Here is a 24,943-nt window from a genome sequence, read left to right as displayed (position 1 = left end):
GATCATGCCAAGTCGCTCAGGGGAGACTATTGGCAGGCAAAATCCTCATGATTGACATTTTACCTTGCAGTGTTCTGCTTGCCTCCACACTGAGATAATAGAAATGGCTGTTGCTGTTCAGTATGGGAATATCCATGTAGCTACTTACATTTCATTGTTAAAGCATTTTGGCAGCATTTCCTCAACATTTGCTTCATGGAGAAATGGAAAGACAACCAAACCTACTGAATTGTTGGACCGCCAATACTAGTAAAAGAGATAGGAAAAGGGCTCCTTCTTTATTTTAAAAGTTGTGTGAACACTAGCTCATACCTTTGAAATTCTTTTTTCTAATAGCTTGTGATACATATTTGGGCTGACACCAATAAGTTAATCACCAGTTCTGGTTGCAAACTAGATATTTTCAAATAGCATAGAGCCATCTTAGAGTCCATTAACAAAGAGTTGCCTGCAATTTCAGTTGTTACGTTTTATCCATAATTGGTTAAAATTGGACATCTTAAGTAATTCGGCAGAGCTTTGCTAAATTACATCACCACTAGTTTTATAAATCTGGAATATCTGGGAGGTGTAAGATATCAGTGATACCGTGGTTTGTAAATACAAACACATATATTAGTTCTTCTGAAATTAGTCTAGATGACATATTGTTTTAGCTCAATTGGTCCAGTGAAATAGTCCAATCAGCATACATACTGCCTCCCTTTTCCTTTGAAATGATAGCTCTCAGTAAATTTTATAGCACCTGATAAGACCATGGGAATTGCCCTTTGTTTGTTGTGTCTTTGCCAGTATGAACAATGGAGGAATGTTTCCCTCTTCTGGGTTAAACCTAGAGCTGGGACAATGGGTGCAATGCACACATGCCTTGCAGCTGCTGCAGGCGTGGGAGAGAGGTATCAGATGCTATAGTAACAGGAATGCTTTCCATACCCTGTGAGATTGAGAAGATGTTAAATAGATGGTGCTATGGGGAGGATAGGTACCAGGTAGAGCAGAACTTTCCAAACCGTGTGTTGTGTGTGACATGTCAACATGTTGACTGCAGTGTGTAGGTGTGTCTCGTGAACGCTCTCCGTGCTCCTACCAGGGCTGGAAAGAGGCTTCTTTAACCTCCAATTTGTTAGTAAAACTGATTTACTGTGTTGGAAAATTATGCATGTCTAAAAAGTGTGTCACCAACATGAAAAGTTTGGGAGTGCCTTTCCTTAATAATCTGATGCAATCACTGTTGTGCCATTAGATAAGAATGCCATGTCCTGCATAATTTACTACAACAGTAGAGCTATATTTCAGTGATGGAAGCCTGTACCATATCAGGTCACTATTTCAGCTGTCAGAAGACACCAAGTGTATGATACAAAGCCTAAAATTCATTTTCCCTTTAATGAAGCTTTAATCTGTTTTAATGGTTTGGCATAATTCTGTTTCAAAGTGTTGATTGGCATTACTTTACTTGTATACAAATTTAGTGTTTCTTTTTTCTCTATTACTGGTAAATCTAATACTTTTACTAAATTTATCATCTCATTCTCACTTATGTATTCTTACACCTGGTTCAGAAATGTGTGTTACATCTTAATGTTCGTGACACAATATATAGGTGTCCTAAAATCAGCATCCTAATCACTACAAATCCATATTTACTTTTTTTTTGCTTTTTTATAAACTTTCTTTAAAAAAAAACATTCTGCTTTCCCCTCCCCCCAACCTATTTCCAGATATTTGGGATATGTAAACTAAAAATGCTACTGTAATGTGTTGCTTGTACTTTTCAAGGTATGTTGAGGAAAGCTTAACAGCCAGAACAAATCTTGTGCCCACTTAAAGGTAAAGGGGCCTATGACCATTAGGTCCAGTCGTGACCGACTCTGGGGTTGCGGCGCTTATCACGTTATTGGTCAAGGGAGCCAGTGTACAGCTTCCAGGTGATGTGGCCAGCATGACAAAGCCGCTTCTGGTGAACCAGAGCAGTGCACGGAAACGCTGTTTACCTTCTCACTGTAGCAGTACCTATTTATCTACTTGCACTTTGACATGCTTTCGAACTGCTAGGTTGGCAGGAGCTGGGACCAAGCAACGGGAGCTCACCCCGTCACAGGGATTCGAACCGCCAACCTTCTGATCAGCAAGCCCTGGCTCTGTGGTTTAACCCACAGCGCCACCTGTGCCCACTTAGATATACTTAAAAGATCTAGTAGACCAGGAGATCTGAGTTATATACCGTATGTATCATAGCAGCTTTTAGCCTTGCCACATTGTCTACAACGTAGAGCTTGAGAAAAATGAACTGGAATATATCACTGTAAAGTTTGATACTGTTAATTGAAAATTCATTTCCTGAGTTAAAAATACACAGATCAACATCAAATTGTTTGACTATTGTTTGACTAGACAATACTACCATTCAGTGGATTTGTAACTGGCTGACTGACCGAACCCAAAGGGTGCTCATCAATGGCTCCTCTTCATCCTGGAGAGAAGTGACTAGTGGGGTGCCACAGGGTTCTGCCTTGGGCCCAGTCTTATTCAACATCTTTATCAATGACTTGGATGATGGGCTTGAGGGCATCCTGATCAAGTTTGCAGATGACACCAAATTGGGAGGGGTGGCTAATACCCCAGAGGACAGGATCACACTTCAGAATGACCTTAACAGATTAGACAACTGGGCCAAAGCAAACAAGATGAATTTTAACAGGGAGAAATGTAAAGTACTACACTTGGGCAAAAAAATTTAAAGGCACAAATACAGGATGGGTGACACCTGGCTTGAGAGCTGTACATGTGAAAAGGATCTAGGAGTCTTGGTAGACCACAAACTTGACATGAGTCAACAGTGTGATGCAGCAGCTAAAAAAGCCAATGCAATTCTGGGCTGCATCAATAGGAGTATAGCATCTAGAAGGGAAGTAATAGACCTCACCTGGAGTACTGTGTCCAGTTCTGGGCACCACAGTTCAAGAAGGATACTGACAAGCTGGAACGTGTCCAGAGGAGGGCAACCAAAATGGTCAAAGGCCTGGAAACAATGCCTTATGAGGAACGGCTTAGGGAGCTGGGTATGTTTAGCCTGGAGAAGAGAAGGTTAAGGGGTGATATGATAGCCATGTTCAAATATATAAAAGGATGTCATATAGAAGAGGGTGAAAGGTTGTTTCTGCTGCTCCAGAGAAGCGGACATGGAGCAATGGATTCAAGCCACAAGAAAGAAGATTCCACCTAAACATTAGGAAGAACTTCCTGACAGTAAGAGCTGTTTGACAGTGGAATTTGCTGCCAAGGAGTGTGGTGGAGTCTCCTTCTTTGGAGGTCTTTAAGCGGAGGCTTGACAGCCATCTGTCAGGAATGCTTTGACGGTGTTTCCTGCTTGGCAGGGGGTTGGACTGGATGGCCCTTGTGGTCTCTTTCAACTCTATGATTCTATAACATTCTGCGTGAGTCAGTGCAGCTTCTATTAATTATGTGGCTCAAGGAATGGATAATATATCAAATCTGAGAATGATTCATAAATTACAGAACATAGGATAAGTTGAGATTCTGGATGATCTCAAACTGGAGGGCTGGTTGTTGTTGTTTTAGTGAGGTAAATCCAGGGGTCCGTAAAGTGTGAATAGATCCTGGAGATAGCGGGCTAGACAACATGAACAAATAGTGGCAGTTTTAGGTGGACTGTGATTCAGTATGTGTAAAAATGGATGCATTTAGAATAACATAGTTCCAAGCCATGATTGAAGTCCTGTGCTGAGATTCCTTATCCAATGAAAGGAGAAGAAATGACTTACGGAAATGTAGATCTGATTTAAAGCTACATATGTCCACAACCTTTTTGAATAGTTCGATCCACCAAGTGTGTGTTGAAGTCTCCACACACCTTTCATGCACAAAGCCAGAGAGGTGCATCATCACTGTTTCAGGCTTCTTCCAGTTTTCTGTTGTGTGTAGGAAATTCTATCCAAAATTCCACAAATAATAAATTTCTAGAGATTATAAGACTTCTCTTAATTTCATTCTAGTATATACATACTGTACCTGTAAGTGCACAAAAAGGAAGTGGCCATGTTTTATGTTGTGCTGTTTTCTGTGGTGTGTTTGCCATCTTTAAATATTGAGCTTCAAGGATCTCATTTTCTAGGATTATATATGATCTGATTTCAATCACTTTGATTCAATGAAAAGTCAAAGAATCTGATTACAACCTTCAGAGTTCAGAGGTAATTGTTTAACTATTAACTATTTCCTTCTACTAGTGTCTCACTCTTTTTCTTATCAGGAGATGGAGTTAATGCATATTTTTAAAAGGACAGTTTTATGCCCACTATTGGTAGTTTTGTAATCTAAACTAGTTGTATGCAAATGATCTATTGTAATTCTCAACTCTATTTATGGACAGAGAAATTGGGGTTGGGGAAGGGGGAATAAGCATTTCATCATTTTTTCTGGAGAGAGGAGAAATGGGATTAGGCTTGCCATTATAAATGCAGTTATATCTATTGAAAACACAATCACAACATGTGGCTAATGAATGTGATAAATATATTATAATTGGTACTAGAGTGTCATCCAAAGTTTACAATTTCCAAGTAATATCCAAATAATATATACAGGTATATCAGTTCATAACCAAACAGTAGTCAGCGTAAAGAGTTACTGGCGAGGAACACCACAATGCAGGCAGGATGCCTTTCAATGCCAAGAGGTATTGTGGTGGGTGCTCCAACGTAATAAATTTAACAGCAATCAGCAAATAAGCAGTACAGTGTATCTGGATTGGATCAACTGTTTGAACTAGACTCTTCGTCAGCTGATAATGAAATTAAAGACATTACTTACAATGAATGACAACAAAAATAATACTGAGCAACCTGCATATTAAATAATGAATAAATAGTGAATAAGGCATACATACCAAGTAGTTTTTTTAGAATATCCATACAGGTAAATATAGTACTTGTGGATCAGAGCTCACTAATCAGTGTAGCTAACTGATACTGATACTAGTTACAGGTAGGTAGCCGTGTTGGTCTGAGTCGAAGCAAAATAAAAAAATTCCTTCAGTAGCACCTTAAAGACCAACTAAGTTTTTATTTTGGTATGAGCTTTCATGTGCATGCACACTTCTTCAGATACACTTGAAACAGAAGTCAGTCCCTTATGTATATACAGAGGGTGGGGGTGGGGTGGGGGGGAATGGGTGATGGGCTGATGGGAGTGGTAAACCTGTAGATGGCTGTTAACGACTGCTGATGACTGCAATTAGTCCTGCGGGGAAAAAGCAAGGGCTGAGGCGCTAAAGAAAGCTTGATCATGCATAATAAGATAAGAATCCAATGTCTTTGTTCATCCCAGGTGGCTCCATGGTTTTAAGCTTGGTAATGAGTTCCAATTCAGAAACTTCTCTTTCCAGTCTGTTCCTGAAAATTTTCTGTAATAAAACAGCTGCTTTGAGATCTTGTATAGAATGTCCTGGGAGATTGAAGTGTTCTCCTACTGGTTTCTCTGTCTTGTGGTTCCTGATGTCAGATTTATGTCCATTTATCCTTTGGCGTAGGGTTTGGCCTGTTTGTCCAATATAGAGAGCTGAAGGGCACTGTTGGCATTTGATGGCATACACAATGTTAGACAATGAGCAATTAAATAGTCCTGAGATGGTATGTTGGATGTTGTTGGGGCCAGTAATGATGTTGTCCGGGTGTATGTGGCAGCAAAGTTGGCATCTGGGTTTATTGCAGGCTCTGGTACCAGTGTCCATGTTAAGTCTGATGGTTGTATTATTGTGGGTGAGGAGTTGTTTAAGATTGGGTGGCTGTCTGTAGGCAATGAAAGGTCTTCCTCCCAGAGCTTGAGAAAGGGAGCTGTCATTGTCCAGGAGAGGCTGTAGATCTCTGATGATGCGTTGTACTGTTTTAACTTGGGAGCTGTATGTGATGACTAGTGGTGTTATGTTATTTTCTTTTTTGGGTCTGTCTTGCAGCAGGTTCTCTCTAGGTATCAGTCTGGCTCTGTTGATCTGTTGTTTAACTTCATCAGGTGGATATTTTAGTTCTAAAAAGGTTTGCTGTAGATCTCTTAGGTGGGATTCTCTGTCTGTAGAGTTGGAACAGATGCGGTTGTAACGTAGGGCTTGGCTGTATACGATGGATTGTTTGGTATGTTTGGGATGGTAGCTAGAAGCATGTAGATATGTTTGTCGGTCAGTTGGTTTTCTGTATAAGGTGGTGTCTATACGTCCATCCTGTATTTTTATAGTAGTGTCCAATAAATGTATTTCTTGCATAGATTGGTTCATTGTTAGGTTGATGGTGGGGTGAAAGTCATTGAATGTCTGGTGGAAGGTTTCCAGGGTCTGTTGTCCATACTGATACTGATACTGTACAACCAATGTAAGAACTTATAAATGCAGTAGCATAGCTTGTTTTTCTCATTAATCCTTCCGCTGCTGTTGCAAGAAACTGTTGGCAGCCTAGTCACCATTTTGCATTCTTTACATTGCCTGAACCTAACACCATTCCAAGGCATTGTAGAAGGAAAAAGTGTTCACCACAAAAAATGGTGGAGAGCATTCAGATAAAATTTTCAAAGTGACATATTTTTCTGGGTGAAGTCTCTAAATTCTTTCAGGAGAAAAAAGGCTTTGGAGAAATTTTGGTTCAACTAAAATTGTATTTAGGGATACAAACAAATGCATGCCAGGAGAACAAAAATAATGAGGGTTTAAGTGTACAGATCGTAGCTGTCAAGTTTTGGATTTGAAAATAAGGGATCAGCGCCCTCACCTGTCCCGGGGACAGTCTACAATTATCAAGGACAGTCCACGTCGCAGTAATACCCTCAGGCTACAAATTAATTTACACCAGGCTACACACCATCATATTTCCCCACCTTCAGAATGTCCTTCAGAATGGACGCCAACCCCATCCATCTCTTTCCTTGTTTGAAAAAGAAGAAAAGCAACACATCAGATTAGCCACACGTGCAATTTGCAAAGAGATTGCTCTCCTGTAGCGAGCCTACCTCCCCCACATTCACATGTGGGATTTGACTGGAGTAACACATGACTGTTCCACAAACATAGGTGCGCACTGCCTCGAAATAAAAAGAAGTGAACAAAAGAAGGCTCACTAGGGGGGCATTGCTGAAAAAATGTCAACTTTGTAACCAGAGGTTCCACTGAATAGAATCTGAATCATGTGCCGGGAGAAGCAAGCGGAGCGGAGCGAAGAAAAGCCTCAAAGCAAAGAGGAGGGCAGCCACGTGCTCCATCCGAGGAAGGTCTTGATTCCAAACGGGAAGCCGAATGAGGAGATGGCGCTGCAGCAGCTGCTCAAAGGCAGCCAGGGTCCGTCCGCCCCCAGCTAACCCTATTGGCCGGCTGAGGGGCTCAGCGGCAGTGGATAGGCACTGATGGGGGACGAATACGCCCCCCTGCAAGCGTGGGAAACTACTCTCGCTTGCTTTGAGGCTTTTCTCTGCAAGGAGGCGAGGTCTTCCCAGTCCCTGGCCAGCAGGGGGAGGGACTTGGAACTGCTTCCTTTGAAATCCAGGAATTTTAAGGGATATCAAAAATCTGGGGCAGCAGTGGGAACGGCTTGGAAATAAGGGCGTTTCCCGCAAAAAAAGGGGAGGGTTGACAGCTATGGTACAGATGTATAATGTCTGTTTACCTTCCAATTCCCCAAGGCACTCTGCCTTGGCAAAACTCGTTCTGCTGAGGACTGTAAAAATAGGTGGGTTGTCAAGCTGACCATAAGACATGGCTGATGGTCTGAGTTCTGATTGCTGGACTATAATTTCTGTAGTCCTATAAATCTGTACTAGAGCTATAGATTTATTAATGAACTTTGTGACTGTTGAATACTAGTCATTTCTTTCTTTGGCACTATCCAATCATCCAGACACTGGGGTGCTCTATGCTCGGTCAAGTAGGAGGCAGGATTTCTCTGTGCAATGATTTTCTTTCCACCTTCACTTTTATAGTGCTATGGTACTTGTCTTTCAGAAATTGGGTTTTCCTCCACCTTTTCCACCACTGCTGCAGTGGCCAGGACTAAAGAGACCTAGTTTTGTTACCTTTAGTTTTCATGTTCCTTACTTTGGGGCAGGGGAGAGTTTACTAGAGAATGATGGGCAGTGTTCCTCATAGAGATGGCACTGCCTACTGGAAGGAACAGGCAGGTTCACTGAAGCCTTTTGCCCCCTCTCTGGTGGGAGGAATGATCCATCACACCAGACTGACTTTGCCTGCCTGCAGTTGGTGATGGTTGAGTCCTCTTGCTCTCTGTTGAGTACTTGCCTTTTCTTGGTCTGGTGCTTTTCCTATTGTATATTTTTGAATTGGTGATGTTTTTGTTTTTATTTTTACTGTGCTTCCTCCTCTCCCCCTTTGGTGCTACTGCAGTTGTTTGTTTACTTCACTTTTGTTGCCCCAGATTGTGGGTTGTTTTGTTTAGGAATAAGCAGCCACAGAACTAAAATAGAAAATGAAAGTAACCACTAGAACAGGTGAAGTCTTAGCTCAACCCCGTGTAAAGGGGTGTGTGTGTGTGTCAAATCCTATCATTTCCCACTGACACATTTGGAAATACTGTAAGCATTGCCTAGCAGTTCTTGCATTGGCAGGCAACAGAGCTCAGGGTTCCCCCTGGTGGATGTCAGGAATTTTGTAAAAGCTCATTGCTAACCACAAATCTTTTAGACAGAATAATTCAGAATCATTTTTATTCCTCAAAGAATATTTATTTAAAAAATGTTGATGAAATTTAATTTTTGCCTGTTCTTGCTGGTATAGTTGGTTCTATCTTGCTGTAGATGGTTCAAACATAATTTAGTGTGACTGTTTTGTTTTTAAATCTCAGTAGCTTTCCCTAATTCATTTTAAGTTATATTGTTTTCTACAGCAGTCCAGTTATGTGTCATAGTCTATGAACATACAAAAATGCATATGTTTCATTTCCTTAATATATTCACTAAAATGAACATTTTTAATTTATTCTTTCTTTGATTTGCAGATAAGCCTTTGAAGAAACGAAAACAAGATTCCTATCCACAGGAGGCTGGAGGTGCTACTGGAGGAAATAAACCAGCTTCTCAGGAGACAGGTTCTGCAGGAAATGGGTCAAGGCCAGCCTTGATGGTTAGTATTGATCTACAACAAGCAGGACGGGCGGACTCTCAGGCAACTGCTACTCAGGACTCTGACATCATCAAAAAGCCTGAAGAGATAAAGCAGTGTAACGATGGTTCTGATTTTGTTCCTCAAGAGGATGTTATTGGAGTACTTAAACTGAAATCTGAAAACCACCCTGACATCCCTAGGAAAAAGTCAGATTCCGAAGGTGTAAAGGTGGAAATACAACACAATGAAAACAAACAAGCAGAAGTGCAGCAAAATGACAGTAAACGGATAGAAACTAAACACACTGAAAGCAAGCAAACAGAAATTAAACACGAGAGCAAACATGAGAGTAGGCAGGTGGATGTGAAACCAAACGAGAGCAAGCAAAATAATGGCAAACAGGAAATAAGGCAACGACCTGAGACTCCAAAACAGAAAAATGAAGTGAGGCCAGATACTCCAAAACAGAAAAATGAAGGCAGGCCAGAAACCCCAAAGCAGAAGAATGAAGGCAGGCCAGAAACCCCCAAACACAGACATGAAAACAGGCGGGATTCTGGTAAATCATCTTCAGAAAAGAAGCCCGATATATCTAAATATAAAATGGACATGAAATCTGATCCTTCCAGAGTGAAATCTGAAAGGCCTGATGCATTAAAACAGAGGACAGATGGACGTTCAGTTTCTGACTCTCTAAGGCGGGATCATGATAACCTTAAACAAAAATCTGAGGACAGGGGTGAATCAGAAAGACACAGAGGAGATTCATCCAAGCTGAGAAGACCTGAGTATTTGAGGTCTTCAAGTAAGGGCGAGCATGACTCTAAATATTTCATTAAATCTGATAACACAAAACCTGAAAAACTAGATAGAAAACACAGGCATGAGTCTGGTGAGTCCCGGGATAGACTGTCATCTGGGGATCAGAGACCAAGACCTGACAGCCCTCGTATTAAACAAGAAAGTAAAAGTGATATTGCTAAATTAAGGCCAGATAGGCCGGGTTTTAAATCACACAACAGTAAAGATGAACGAAGGACAGATGGTAATAAGAGCAAAATTGATAGTAACAAAGCACACACAGACAATAAAGCGGAATTTCCCAGTTATTTGTTGGGGGGAAGATCAGGGGCTTTGAAACACTTTATCATTCCAAAAATCAAACGTGATAAAGATGGTAATGTCATGCACGAAGCAAGGAAATCAGAAATTAAGGCTGAACCGAAGGACAAAGTTGAGAAGATTGGGCTTGTGGAGGATCTAAATAAAGGAGCTAAACCAGTTGTCGTTCTGCAGAAGCTTTCTTTGGATGATGTACAAAAAATTATTAAGAATAGAGAAGACAAATCTAGAAGCTCTTGTTTTAAACCTAACAAGAACAAGTCATCCAGATCAAACAAAGGTAAGTTTTCAAGTTTTTATCCATTATGTTTAGCATCGTGGTGTGTTTTATTCTAAATTTTAATTTTGGTAGAGAGAGGGTTTTTTAGTTGTTGTTCCTAACCATGACATTCCTAAATCGGTATTGGTAAACATATTAGGGATTGTTTTGTATTAGATTACATAGCTTGATTATCCAAAAAGGTTGTTTAACAAAGATAAAAGTATTGTAGGTGTTGATTTTCTACCCCACAGGAAAAGTACATGTTTTTATTTCAGCCTAGCTGTGGAATCGAGTTTATTATATATTTACTTGGACGTTATTTCTTAGCTTTCATCTATGGTGGTAACCTGCTGCATTTTTCAGAAAAATAGTAAAATACAATTCTATCTGTTTTATCCAACTAAGTATAACCAATGTAGACTTTTAATGTGTCTAAATTAGTCATGTCTTTTAATTTCAGTGGGTCTATCCTGAGTATGACCAATATTAGCTTGGTATAATGAAACAAACTTGGCTCTAAAAATTCCAGGTGTAGGCTTGTCCTAAAGTTGGAATTTCACAGAAGTCACCAATCTGCCTAGATTATCTAGCTTTCGGGAAATAATAATTACATAATCATTTCCCTGTTTAATACCTTATCAACAAAGTATACTTGGATCAAAACAGATAAAAGAAAACACAGAGAAGATTGTTTTATTTTTAAAAAATCATGATTTAGTAGCTTTGTTAAAATAAAATGGTATTTGGTGCTGAGAAGGCATTACAGTAAGCACCGGCTGGAATTCTTTGAGGAGGAAGTATGCCACTATCAAGAAGATTCTTTCACTTGTAGCCACCTGCTGAAGCTCAGTTGACAGAAGAACACAAAGAAGAGCCTCAGATGAAGATTTAGCGCTGTTTAATTCTGCATATCAACCTAGAAAGTGGAAATTAATTGTTTTTGTAAATATTGTACAGTATAAGCAGATGATCAGCCATGTACACCTAGTTAACCATGTTCAGCTTTTTTACATTTCTGTGCTTGTCCAGGTTGTAGCTAATTTACTCATTTCTACACATGGTAGCCCTTTCTCAGTTATTAATATGCTTTCCTTTAAATGTTTTGCACAACATACTATTATATTGCACACACATGTATAACTATAAATGCAAATTTCAAAAAAAATTATGAAGGCATCAATGTATTTATATCTTTTATTTCTGTAAACAGCTGAATGTAAAAGAGTGGCAACTTTTAATCTGTGTTTGGTTGCAAAACATTGAGATCTATACTTAAACAGCAATTACTGTATGGTCACTGATGCTGGAACTACAACTCCCATTTTAGCATTAAAAATGGCTACATTCACATGTCCATGGTAAGCTATGTTCCTCAGTACAAGCAGAGGAGCAGAGTAGGTATAATGGGCTTGTGCATGGTACACTATTGTTTCTGGCTCACTGTGATATGTGAATGTTGTCATTATTATCTGCATTTACAGTTGGGTTTATTTCTTGATTTCATAGTCACTTCGAAAAATGAACTATTTCCTTTCACAGATGTGCCTGAGACAGTAGTAACTGAGCTGTAAAACAAGCATACTTCTATATTTAATGCAGAACTGGTTTATTTAAATAGCTGTTGATCTATAACTAATATCTGGGTCAGAGACTTTAATTTGAGCACATGAACAGATTTCATGACAGATGTGTTAAACATTTTAAATAGCTGAACAATATAGAGGGTGGAAGTATGCATCAGGTGGTCAAAGTGGGAGAAGAGGTGTCTGTGAGTTTTATCTCATCATCAGTCATTTGTTCTGTTAGAGAAGGGTAATGCCTCATTACTCATAACTGGAGAGAGATCCTTGTTTTCACAGTGGTTATGTTGCAGCTCACTATGGATAAATAGAACAAGAGGGCAGCAGAAACTAGAGAGAATGATCTGACTTAGCATGCATACTTTCTTGTGTTCAGTAAACAAAGTTAAAAACTTTGAAACTGCCAAGCTTACCTAATGGTTTCTTTGCATTTGACATTCTTTCATTGCTCCTAATGAACATATGAAATAGAAAATTTTCCAACGCTTTCTTTTCCTGTAGGAAATTTTTCATTTCCCACATCATTTCAAGGTGAATCCCAGAAAGTCTTTATGGGGGCGGGGAGGCTCACCAAGAGTTGGAGAGAGGCACCTTTTGTGAGCAGAAACTTGTGGGAGGCACCTTCACCCAATGTTCAGCAGTTACTGTCAGCTGCTTGCAACACAGCTCACTGTGTTAAGGCTTTGCTGAGGGCAGGAGGGGGCATGTCCTTGAATTGAACCATAATATTGATGTACAGTGGTGCCTCGCTTAACGAATGCCCTGCTTAACGGAATTTTCGCTTAACGAAAGGTTTTTTCTAGCGGAGGTTGCCTCGCTAGACGAATTTGTTTTCGTCTAGCGAATCACGGTTTCCCATAGGAATGCATTGAAATTCAATTAATGCGTTCCTATGGGCAAAAAAAAATTCAAAAAAAATTCAATGCATTCCTATGGGATTCGCTAGACGAATTTTTTCGTTATAAGAAAAGACCCATGGAACGAATTAAATTCGTCTAGCGAGGCACCACTGTATTTGCCACTTGTTTGTACAGTATGCTTGTTATATTTGATGCCAACGTATCTAAAGATGCACATAAAGTTGCTCTGCTATAAGTGGGGAATATGAATTTTGTCAACATAACTAACTTTTCAAAGTTGCCTTATCTGGTTACATGCACAATCCACTTTCATATGCAAATATGAAATGAGTAACGAATGGTTGCAAATGGAACATTATTGTGTATTGTGCTTATGAAGAGTCATGCTGAAGTAGACTGCTTCTGAGAGAGATATGATTTTTTAAAGTTTTATTTTTTGCAAATGAGAGCTCTTGATTGATTTGATATGTTAATTAATTAACAATTTGTACTTTAAAGTTTGAATTAGGTATTTTTGTTGATAATGCTGTGTGTTGCTAGTTGCTATAACTTTTTAAGTTTTAGAAACTATGTTGTGATACCGTGTGAAAGGACGGGTGAAAGTGCTAATCAACACATGTAAATATTAATTTGTTTAGAACCTTATTCACTCACAGTGTACTCTTCATTGATAGGTAGCATAGATCAGTCAGTGTTAAAGGAATTACCTCCAGAACTCCTAGCAGAAATTGAATCCACCATGCCTCTCTGTGAACGAGTGAAAATGAACAAACGTAAGCGTAGCACAGTAAATGAAAAACCAAAATACGCTGAAATCAGTTCTGATGATGACAATGACAGTGAAGTGGCTTTTGAAAGTAAGTAGAGTGGTGATTTCTCATTTTGATAATGGTGATATATTGTGTTAAAAATTGTTTGTGGTGTCTTCCTAATAAGTCCTGCCAGATGAGCAAGGATGAGGTCAGGGTAGTTCACATTAGGGGTGTGTGAGAGGGACCAAGTAGGTGTACACACTCCCAGCATTCTGTGGTCTTCATTGAGTAAACCAGTAAATAGCAGTTCAGTGTCTGATGTCTGAAGTAGATCACTTCCTGATTCAGCATAGTAAGGAAACAGCCAAGTAACCTGCAGTGTCACATTTTGAATACCTTAGATAAAAGCAAATAGGAGTTAAGACAGAATTTAGCTACTGGCTCTCCTTCACAAGTCTGGATAGTTTTCTTGTGTAGAGTATTGTACACATATTGAGGAAACTATAGTAGGCTGTGTTCAGGTATGCTGGTGTAGTATGGCAACACTTGGGGAGATAACAAACCAGGCACAGAAAAACTCGGCCCTCCATATGTCTTGGGACTACAACTACCATCATGCCTGACCACTGGTCCTGTTAGCTTGGGATGATGGGAGTTGTAGTCCCAAAACATTTGGAGGGCCAAGTTTGCCTATGCCTGACTTAGACAAAGGTCACTTAATAGGAATTCACTACAATACAGAGATAAACGCAGTCATGGAACTCATGACTTTTTCTTTAAACAGTAAACAAATTTATTTTGTTTATTCTGTGGTGCTTCAGGAAGTTGTGTTTTATAGAAAAATTAATCACCTTTAATGAACTAGTTGGGCTGAAAAAGATGGCTTACTATGTTTTCCTTCCCTTCCTAGAAACTGAGCAAAAAGTGAACAAAATGTAAAGAAACATCAGAAGAAAGGTTTTATGGTTCAGTGGAAGGGTTTGAAAAATGTTGGAATGGAAAATACATGCACATGCCTACTTCTGGGTTCCTGTCGTACTATTTTCATTGTGCTACAGATACACTTTATTTACAAGAAGATAAAATGAATAGGCCCCTAAACAAAGTGTCTTGCAATTTAATTGTATTTCTAAAACAAAATTAAAAGAATTAGGGAAAAATGGAAAATAATAATGCAGATAATGGTGTCCTTGGTCTTGAAATGAAAATCAAAGTTTTAGCTAAAAAGTATACCTTTCAGTAACTGAAGCTAGAGATACACAGTTTTATCCAGTCAAGGAACACGTAATTTCAACCAATAGGTAATTGATAAAGAGTAAGAGGGGGGCAAAGGCATAGGAGGGAAATTCAAACTTACATTTTGAAACTTTTCTGGAACATACTTTCTTATTAAGGGAGAGGCAAAAGAAGAAAGGTTGCAGAAGTTTGAAGGAATAAAAGATATTAGGTTTATCAAGAAGAGGGTCAGATTAATGTAGAGCCCAGTGAGGAGCATATATATATATATATATATATATATATATATATATATATATATATAGGCCCCCCTCTGACTTTTGAGAGCCTGAAAAGTGAGAATCAGACATATAAACTGAACATCTGATGAGATTTGGAGCCAGGGATGAAAACTGTAAAGAGGAGAGAACATGTTTGTTTCAGTGAGCAAGAGAAATAATGTAAGTAAAAGGAATTCTGGAACAGCACCAAGGTTTCAAAGAAGTGGCTGGCACACAAGTCAGTTCTGCATGCACATCTGGGATGTTGCTACTTAATTAAAACAAAAAAAACTACCACTAGACTACCTCAAAGAAACAACAACCCACACCTCAGAATTTCTGAAGTGAAAATAGCAAAGGAAAGTCAGACATCAACCATAAGAATAGCTTATACAGATTTTGACCCAAAAATCGAAGGTGAGAGATGGAGCGCAGGTAAGCACAGCAATATCTTAGACAAGAAATAAAAGGCTGAACAAGCTTTTGGGAGCAGAAACAGGAAAGGATGGGCTTCCATGTTTCTATATATTGAATACTGTGCTTGAAAACTTTCAGTAGAATTTAGCAACTTGAGCTTTATCAGTTTGTCCTCCAAGATTACTATGGCACCAAGAAAGAAGTGAAAACATGCTTGTGAATTGCTCCTAGCTGGAAGATAAGTTGAGTTTCTTAAAACTGGACTTTGCATTCATAACAGTGTGTTAATTTCTAGCTTCTCGGAAAAAGCATAAAAAGGATAGAGAAGATGATAAAGCTTGGCAATATGAAGAACATGACAGACGAGCTTCTGGAGAACATAAAAGGAGTAGCCACTATCATGAAGGAAGGAGGAGCTCTGGTAGCAGTCGATATCGCAATCGTAGTCCAGAAGACTCAGATGTAGATGATTATTCTCCTCCTCCTAGCCTCAGTGAGGGTAATTATCACACCACTGTTAAACCTGCTCTCACATTAGTGATAATTTTTTCTAAGGCTTAATTTTTAAAAAAGTATTCTTAAAAACCTGACTTGCTAATACAGTAGTTTTAAAGTTATATTGGTCATATTGAATGTCATGATAAACCATACTTTATAGTGACAGGAAGAAGCCTAGTCAGTATGTCTTCAAGGAGTATGGAAGTTTTTGAGATTGATTAAATGTGACACAGCTACATGAAGCTAAGAATTACTGCACTCACATGATGACATCTTGGCTTAATAAGCCATGATAGGCAACAAAACAAACCAGGAAGCTGCAATTGTCCACAGCTTTCCATTCATGTGAACCAGGAACTATGGTTAATGGCTTCAAAACAAGTCAGGTTTGGAAGTCAAACTTGGTTTGAATTTGGATTGTGATCCTGGCTTGTTTGGAAACTGTTAACCTTGGCTGTGAAGTTAGTTTATTTCAACAAACCATAATTAAGATTAATCTCAGTTTAGGGTTTGGACATAATGCTAAGCTTCAGGTAACTGAAAGTGGAAGCAAAAGTTTCCTGTCTCCTCTCACAGCCATGCACGAGGAGGAGAGGAGAGCATATGAGCCAGGGAGGAGGCTGGGCTCATTCCCATCTCCATAAACTATGATTATTGTGATGTCTGAACACAATCTTTGCATTACCATATAAGAAAGCATTTGTGGAAATGTTCAATTTTATATTTTAAGTGGCTAGAAAAATGAAGAAAAGAGAGAAACAAAAGAAGAGGAAAGCTTATGAACCAAAGCTAACACCAGAAGGTAAGGTTGTTGCTGCCGTTGTTTCCTACCTTTAATGTATTTGCCATTGCTAGTTGCCATTAATTGACCATGGCTAAAATATACTATACTTCATATATATTTTTTATTAGAAATGATGGATTCGTCTACCTTCAAGAGGTTCAGCGCTTCAGTAGAAAACATTTTGGACAATTTGGAAGACATGGATTACACTGCGTTTGGTAAATAACCCTTTTCCTATCAAATGATACATAGATGGCTATATAAGTATATATATATCTATTGAACACTATTTTCCTAATACTCCCCCTCCCCATGGCACTGTTTGAGAACTCGAGAAAGAATAGCCATTGCAACCAGCCCAGCATAAAAATTCCTGTTTAGACAGGGTGGAATGATTGTGTTGCTTAGACTTTTGTTCTGAAAATCAGGGTTTTTTTTACCCAACTTTTGCCAGGGAGCTCTAACTGCTGTGTTGTTGTTGTTTAGTCGTTTAGTCGTGTCCGACTCTTCGTGACCCCATGGACCATAGCACGCCAGGCACTCCTGTCTTGCACTGCCTCCCGCAGTTTGGTCAAACTCATGTTCGTAGCTTCGAGAACACTGTCCAACCATCTCGTCCTCTGTCGTCCCCTTCTCCTAGTGCCCTCAATCTTTCCCAACATCAGGGTCTTTTCCAAGGATTCTTCTCTTCTCATGAGGTGGCCAAAGTATTGGAGTCTCAGCTTCACGATCTGTCCTTCCAGGGAGCACTCAGGGCTGATTTCCTTAAGAATGGATAGGTTTGATCTTCTAGCAGTCCATGGGACTCTCAAGAGTCTCCTCCAGCACCATAATTCAAAAGCATCAATTCTTCGGCGATCAGCCTTCTTTATGGTCCAGCTCTCACTTCCATACATCACAACTGGGAAAACCATAGCTTTAACTATACGGACCTTTGTCGGCAAGGTGATGTCTCTGCTTTTTAAGATGCTGTCTAGGTTTGTCATTGCTTTTCTCCCAAGAAGCAGGCGTCTTTTAATTTCGTGACTGCTGTCACCATCTGCAGTGATCAAGGAGCCCAAGAAAGTAAAATCTCTCACTGCCTCCATTTCTTCCCCTTCTATTTGCCAGGAGGTGATGGGACCAGTGGCCATGATCTTGGTTTTTTTGATGTTGAGCTTCAGACCATATTTTGCGCTCTCCTCTTTCACCCTCATTAAAAGGTTCTTTAATTCCTCCTCGCTTTCTGCCATCAAGGTTGTGTCATCTGCATATCTGAGGTTGTTGATATTTCTTCCGGCAATCTTAATTCCGGCTTGGGTTTCATCTAGTCCAGCCTTTCGCATGATGAATTCTGCATATAAGTTAAATAAGCAGGGAGACAATATACAACCTTGTCGTACTCCTTTCCCAATTTTGAACCAATCAGTTGTTCCATATCCAGTTCTAACTGTAGCTTCTTGTCCCACATAGAGATTTCTCAGGAGACAGATGAGGTGATCAGGCACTCCCATTTCTTTAAGAACTTGCCATAGTTTGCTGTGGTCGACACAGTCAAAGGCTTTTGCATAGTCAATGAAGCAGAAGTAGACGTTTTTCTGGAACTCTCTAGCTTTCTCCATAATCCAGCGCATGTTTGCTATTTGGTCTCTGGTTCCTCTGCCCTTTCGAAATCCAGCTTGCACTTCTGGGAGTTCTCGATCCACATACTGCCTAAGCCTGCCTTGTAGAATTTTAAGCATAACCTTGCTAGCGTGTGAAATGAGCGCAATTGTGCGGTAGTTGGAGCATTCTTTGGCACTGCCCTTCTTTGGAATTGGGATGTAGACTGATCTTCTCCAATCCTCTGGCCATTGCTGAGTTTTCCAAACTTGCTGGCATATTGGGTGTAGCACCTTAACAGCATCATCTTTTAAAATTTTAAATAGTTCAGCTGGAATATCATCACTTCCACTGGCCTTGTTATTAGCAGTGCTTTCTAAGGCCCATTTGACTTCACTCTCCAAGATGTCTGGCTCAAGGTCAGCAACCACACTACCTGGGGTGTACGAGACCTCCATATCTTTCTGGTATAATTCCTCTGTGTATTCTTGCCACCTCTTCTTGATGTCTTCTGCTTCTGTTAGGTCCTTACCACTTTTGTCCTTGATTATGGTAATCTTTGTACGAAATGTTCCTTTCATATCTCCAATTTTCTTGAACAGATCTCTGGTTTTCCCCATTCTATTGTTTTCCTCTATTTCTTTGCATTGCTCATTTAAGAAGACCCTCTTGTCTCTCCTTGCTGTTTTTTGGAAATCTGCATTCAGCTTCCTGTATCTTTCCCTATCTCCCTTGCATTTTGCTTGCCTCCTCTCCTCCGCTATTCGTAAGGCCTAACTGCTGTACTTGCAGACATTGGCTATATTTACACATCATTTACACCTTAATTACTTGTTTTATGCAATTGAGCTGTGTACTGGTGGAGTCAACCCCTTAGCTCCTCCTGCTTTCCTGGCTGCACCAGGAGCAAGAAACCACAGCCGTAGCTTGTTGTGTCATCTAGACCCAGGCTTGTGGTTTGCTTCTCACTAAATAAACCATGAATAGTAGCTAAGTCATCTTCTGTGTACCACTTGTGTTTCGTCAGGGGAGAAACAAAACATGAGCCAAGGTTTGCTTGACAACATGCCAAGGCTTGTGATTTGTTTCCAGCAATCAAGTCACACAGAAGGATCAAAGCCAAGACTTTTGAGCAGCATGCACAAGCACACTGCTTATTCATATTAAACCATGGAATGGCATATGGGGTCCCCCTGGATCAGAACCTTAGATTGTGGTCTTGTTAGCCTGCTTGATAATTCAACCCTGCTCAAAACAGCTTCAGTTTCTGTCATCACAAAAATTTAAAGTTCATAACTTCTCAATTCTTCTGCAATGTTTCAGTGGACCAATTGAATGGAGCTGATCTATGGAACTCTGAGCTAGGTTTTGAGAGACGGTCTTCTAGCCTATACTTCTGTAGTCTTGAGAGGGATGGAGAAATTAGTTGGGCTCACATTCTTCGTAATCACACCTCCCAAACTGATACATGAATTGTGATGCATTTCTGCAACAAAAATATGCTTATTAAAAAGCATATATTTGGGGAGAGTGTACACAAAAATGTGTATATTAGGCAAAATTGCATACAAGTAGTATATATTAGGTGAAATGCACATGAAAATGAACACAAATTATTAGTGGACTTTTTAAAAAAATGCAAACTGATACACAACTAAGGTGAACTGAAGACTGGAAAAATAAGGAACAAAGATAAAATAAAAACAACAGTTATAACTTTCTTGAGATATTAATGTCTATCTTTAAAATGGCCTTGTCATACTGCTGCATTGAAAAGAAAAATGAAATCTTTCAATTTCTTCTTCTTTAGGTGATGATGATGAAATTCCTCAGGAGTTTTTATTGGGAAAGCATCAACTTAGTGAATTGGGCAGCGAATCTGCTAAAATTAAGGCAATGGGCATTATGGACAGGGTAAGTTATTGCTGCCTTAAAAATGAAGAATGCAGCAGATTTTTGTTCACAGAGATTCTTCAACGAATATTTTTCATATGGAAGAGATGTTATCTGAGAGCTCTTTATATCTCTAGGGCATTTGGGACAAAATGTAAAAGACAAGTGTGTGCTGTCAGTTAAATGTAGAGACATTTGTTATTTGTTTTGGTAACTCCCAACTTCCACACATTCAGCTTTATGCTGTTGGCAAATTTAAAAAATTTAAATGATGACAAAAATGGGGTGAGCGTCCAGGAAAAACCCGCTTTGGGAAGCCCACCCACTCAAGAACCCCATGGGTTTTGATGATACATTATTTTGGCTTTAGGCGCTATCTGGAACATAAACCCAATGTAACTTGAGAGTTGCCTGCAGTCTAGTCCGAGCTCTGTCTGGGCACTAGAAGACAGACCCCCTTCCAAATCTTAACCTTGAGCTGAACTAGGATCTACTTCCAATTTTATTTGGAGCCATTACTTTTTTAATTGGTAGTGAAAGGAAGGATACGCAATTTGAGGATGAAAGACACTGCTCTGTTTATAAGTTCAAATGGTGGACAAAATGTAGATAAAATAGGTAGATAAAATGTTCTGTTTTTAGCTTTCAACAGAAAAAACAGTGAAAGTCCTGAACATATTGGAGAAGAATATTCAAGATGGTTCAAAGCTTTCTACTCTTCTTAACCATGTAAGTTGCTAAATGATGCTAGTATCATTGTATTTATTTTATACATTAATTGAGAGGCTAGAAATAGCCTCTCCAGCTCTCCTTCTGAACTGGAGTCTGCACTTGAGGAATCCTAATAAGGCTGGTTCAAATGGCTTGGAGTATACTGTGACATTGCTACCAACCTCAGCTGAGAATGTCACATGGAGAAAATAATATCTAGTCTAAGTAACTTACTGGGAAGTCATTTCTACAGAGAGCCTTTTTAAATTGAAATAGAGGTTCCACTAGTCTAGGTATGCACAACTTGAATAACCACAAAGGATTTGTTTATATTTCTATCAACAGGACATCCCTGATACATTAACTGAAGACAAGCATCATGTTATAATTTTAACTAGCTACTGTTCTCTTTAGCTAATTTTCGACCTTTCATTTCTCTATGTCCCATACTGCTGTTTATTATCTCTCTCCAAGTAGAGACTTTTCTCTATCTTTATACCACCATAGACCTGCATTCTCCTCTCTAGCCCCCCCCCACTTTCTACTCCCATTTCCAAATACCTTTGTATCCCATTTGTTACCTTTCTGTTATCTCTGGAGTCTATATACTTTTCTCTATTCCCTCTGTACCCGATGTATTAACCCCCCACCCAACTTTCTCTTCCCATTACCTAGGCTTCTGTGCATCCCATTTTGTTACTTTTTTCTGCTTCACATCTGTTTCCTTCCCTTATTCCCCCCCCCCCCAAATTCCATTTCCTTCTCCCTGACCTCTTCTACTCTTCCTTCTTAATGTTGGTGGCTGCAGTGCATAAGGCTTTCGCTCACTTAGCAATGCACACACTGAGGGAATTACAGATGCTAACCAAGGCTATTTGTATTTAGCAGAAGACTGTGGCTACCTTTCTTGAATTTGACACTGAAAGTGTAAAGTTTAAACATGCACCTGTGGAAAACAGGAATTTGGGACCTCTCAAGCCTATAGTTGGCACATGCCTGCCCTCTAGTGTCCAATTTTTATTTTGAAATGTAAACTCACCTGAAGGCTTGGGATGGACAATTTACATACTGTACAAGCATATTGCTCTATATTTCTCAATCAGCGATATGTCTGCATGTTTTTTGTTCTTAAAGGCCTTTTGCCATTATTGTAACTGGCTTCTTAACTGACTTCTGTGACTGGCTTGTGTCAAAAATCTACATTCTATTTTTTTTCTCTTTCTGTCGGTTTGCCTAAAGCAGGGGTAGTCAACCTTTTTATACCTACTGCTCACTAATGCATCTTTCTTGATGGTAAAATTTCCTTACCTCCCACCAGTGCTCGATGGAAGGAGGATTCACCTTGTGCCGTAGAACCTTCTACCACCCACCTAGAATCCTGAAACGCCCACTAGTGGGCGGTAGGGACCAGGTTGACAACCCCTGGCTTAAAGGAATACTGCAGCAAAGTGCTGTGATCTCTATATAATGCCTTATCCATATCATGCAAAATTCTACAGAATTAGACTTTAGAGTGACTTATTTACCTTCCACTTTGAGAGGGAGGTAATGCTCTTACTTTCCTGTTACTGGAAACAGCTGAATTGTAAATTCATATTCCTTAGTTGGAACAGGAGATCTTCCAGAGTGACTTTTCCCTGTTTTTGTGTCGCTTCTTTCTTCTTGACTCATGGTTTCCTACTTGGTTAACAGAAGATGGAAAAGAGCAGAAATTTTTTATCAGAAATGATGTTCTATAAGAGTTCATCTCAGTGGATGAAGAAATACTGAGTAAGGCTCTAATACTGCCCTGAACAGTGTGAGCCTCACTGTTGTCATTTTGCGTGAGGCTTACTAACTAACCAGAAAAAAGCTCTGGCTGATTAGACGCAAGAGTGCGGCTGGTGAAAAAGTTGGTAACTGTACTTTAGGAAGGGTTTTTCTGAGATTGTAGCATTGTGAAATATATCACAGAGATTCCTGGTTTGCATTTGGCTATTGAGAGGTTTTAAAATACCAGCAATGGGAAGTTCATTTCATTTAATCACTACTCTTTTTCATATTGATATATTAACTATTGCTGCGTAAACTTTGCTCACATTTATTTTCTCTGATTGCTTTAAAAAATGTTTTCTTTTAAACTTAGCACTCTGAATTTTTCTGCAGAATAACGACACTGAAGATGAGGAAAAATTATGGAGAGACTTGATCATGGAGAGAGTCACAAAATCTGCAGATGCCTGTCTTACAGCTATCAACATTATGACATCACCCAACATGCCCAAAGCTGTATATATTGAAGATGTAATAGAAAGAGTTATTCAATACACTAAATTTCACTTACAGAACACACTTTATCCTCAGTATGATCCTGTTTACCGATTGGACCCTCATGGTGGTTAGTACAATGGATATATTTCTTGCTTTTTGAAACCATACTATTGTAGAGAATATACAGGCAGGTCCAAAATCATCATCATCTTCTTCTTCTTCTTCTTCTTCTTCTTCTTCTTCTTCTTCTTCTTCTTCTTCTTCTTCTTCTTCTTCTTCTTCTTCCCCCACCCATATGGCCGGGTTTCCCCAACCACTCTAATGTAAAGTAAGCCCTTTTCAGCTTTACTTAGATATATTTTGTTTAAAGTATTGAAGCTCAGACAAGTGTAAAACAATTTGATTGACTAGCTGGCAGCTCATTTTGGAGCAATTGAAACTTCTACACTAGGTTTAAGGACAGCCCCATAAGAACATATGAATGGCCTTGCTAGAACAGACCAGTGGCTCATCTCGTCCAGCATCCTGTGCTCACAGTGACCAATCAGATGCCCATGGGAAGCCCACAAGCAGAAACTGAGCACAATACCACTATCCCCTCCTGTGGTTTCCAGCAACTGGTATTGAGAAGCCTACTGCTTCCAACTGTATGACATTGCAGCTAGCAGACATTGATAGTTGCTAGATGGTCTATCAGTATATAGCTATTGATAGACCCATGCAAAGCACATCACAGCAGTCTCTTTTCTTTTTCATTATGCAGTTCTTGTATTTTTCAAAATATTGGCTTGTGCTTTAGAGGATTCCCATTGCTAGATGTGCCAGCTGCAACTTAAAGTATAAGTTGTATTTTCCCTGAAAATTTTGACTATGGGAAAATCCTGCCAGGATCTGAATAGTCAGAAATTATTTGGTGTCCTTTCATAATTGATTTGAGTAAATTTAATTTGCATACCTAATGGTGTAAAAGCTTCATTAAGTGTTCTCTTCAGAAGGTCTCCCCCCCCCCTCATACATACAATACATACAATCAACTTGATTTATTATAGTCAACTTGGTTGACTATATCTCATCTCGGGAGATATGAGCTTGATGAGCTTTATATTGGTTGCATTGTGCTAAATTTCTAAAAAATGTGTCTTGTTTTAAAATTTACTAGGTGGTGTATTAAGCTCAAAAGCAAAGCGTGCCAAGTGTTCTACCCACAAGCAAAGAGTAATCGTGATGTTGTACAATAAAATTTGTGATATTGTTAGCAGTTTGGCTGAACTATTGGAGATACAGCTTCTTACTGACACCACTATTCTTCAGGTAAGTTTGATCCATTTTATCCTAAGTTTTTCTTCTTCTACTGTACACACACAGAGGTCTAAAGTTCTTCTCCGGTGGATGTTTATTTCCTTTTACAAGCAGTAATAATGAAACTTCTTAAATTTAAGCTACTAGATTTTAAAAATTATTTTCTAAGGCAACATGGACAGTCAGTTATGAATATATATGAATGGAAAACATATGCATCTTGGAAAAACAATAACTGCAAAATACCCAAGGAAAACAAATGTGTTTTTCTGTCTTAAATCTGAGGGGCTTTTCATCACTGTTGTATGCTACTGCTACTAGTA

At 39.3% G+C, this 24,943-nt stretch overlaps 1 protein-coding gene across 3 annotated transcripts in view; it reads left to right on the top strand.

Moving 5' to 3' along the window:
• NIPBL (NIPBL cohesin loading factor) overlaps positions 1-24,943 on the top strand; it is a 136,425-nt gene that overhangs the window by 82,907 nt on the left and 28,575 nt on the right. For all 3 annotated transcript variants that reach the window (XM_035100720.3, XM_035100721.3, XM_035100722.3), the window contains 9 exons: positions 9,009-10,517; positions 13,614-13,796; positions 15,900-16,103; positions 16,833-16,904; positions 17,015-17,104; positions 20,278-20,381; positions 21,003-21,089; positions 23,217-23,448; positions 24,481-24,632. In XM_035100720.3, coding sequence (XP_034956611.1) covers positions 9,009-10,517; positions 13,614-13,796; positions 15,900-16,103; positions 16,833-16,904; positions 17,015-17,104; positions 20,278-20,381; positions 21,003-21,089; positions 23,217-23,448; positions 24,481-24,632 — 2,633 coding nt within the window. The remainder of the gene's footprint in view (positions 1-9,008; positions 10,518-13,613; positions 13,797-15,899; positions 16,104-16,832; positions 16,905-17,014; positions 17,105-20,277; positions 20,382-21,002; positions 21,090-23,216; positions 23,449-24,480; positions 24,633-24,943) is intronic.

Source organism: Zootoca vivipara, chromosome 10 (assembly GCF_965207765.1).
Source record: "Zootoca vivipara chromosome 10, rZooViv2.hap1.1, whole genome shotgun sequence".
NCBI classification, from domain to species: domain Eukaryota; kingdom Metazoa; phylum Chordata; class Lepidosauria; order Squamata; family Lacertidae; genus Zootoca; species Zootoca vivipara.
This window is presented reverse-complemented; position numbering and strand designations above follow the sequence as displayed.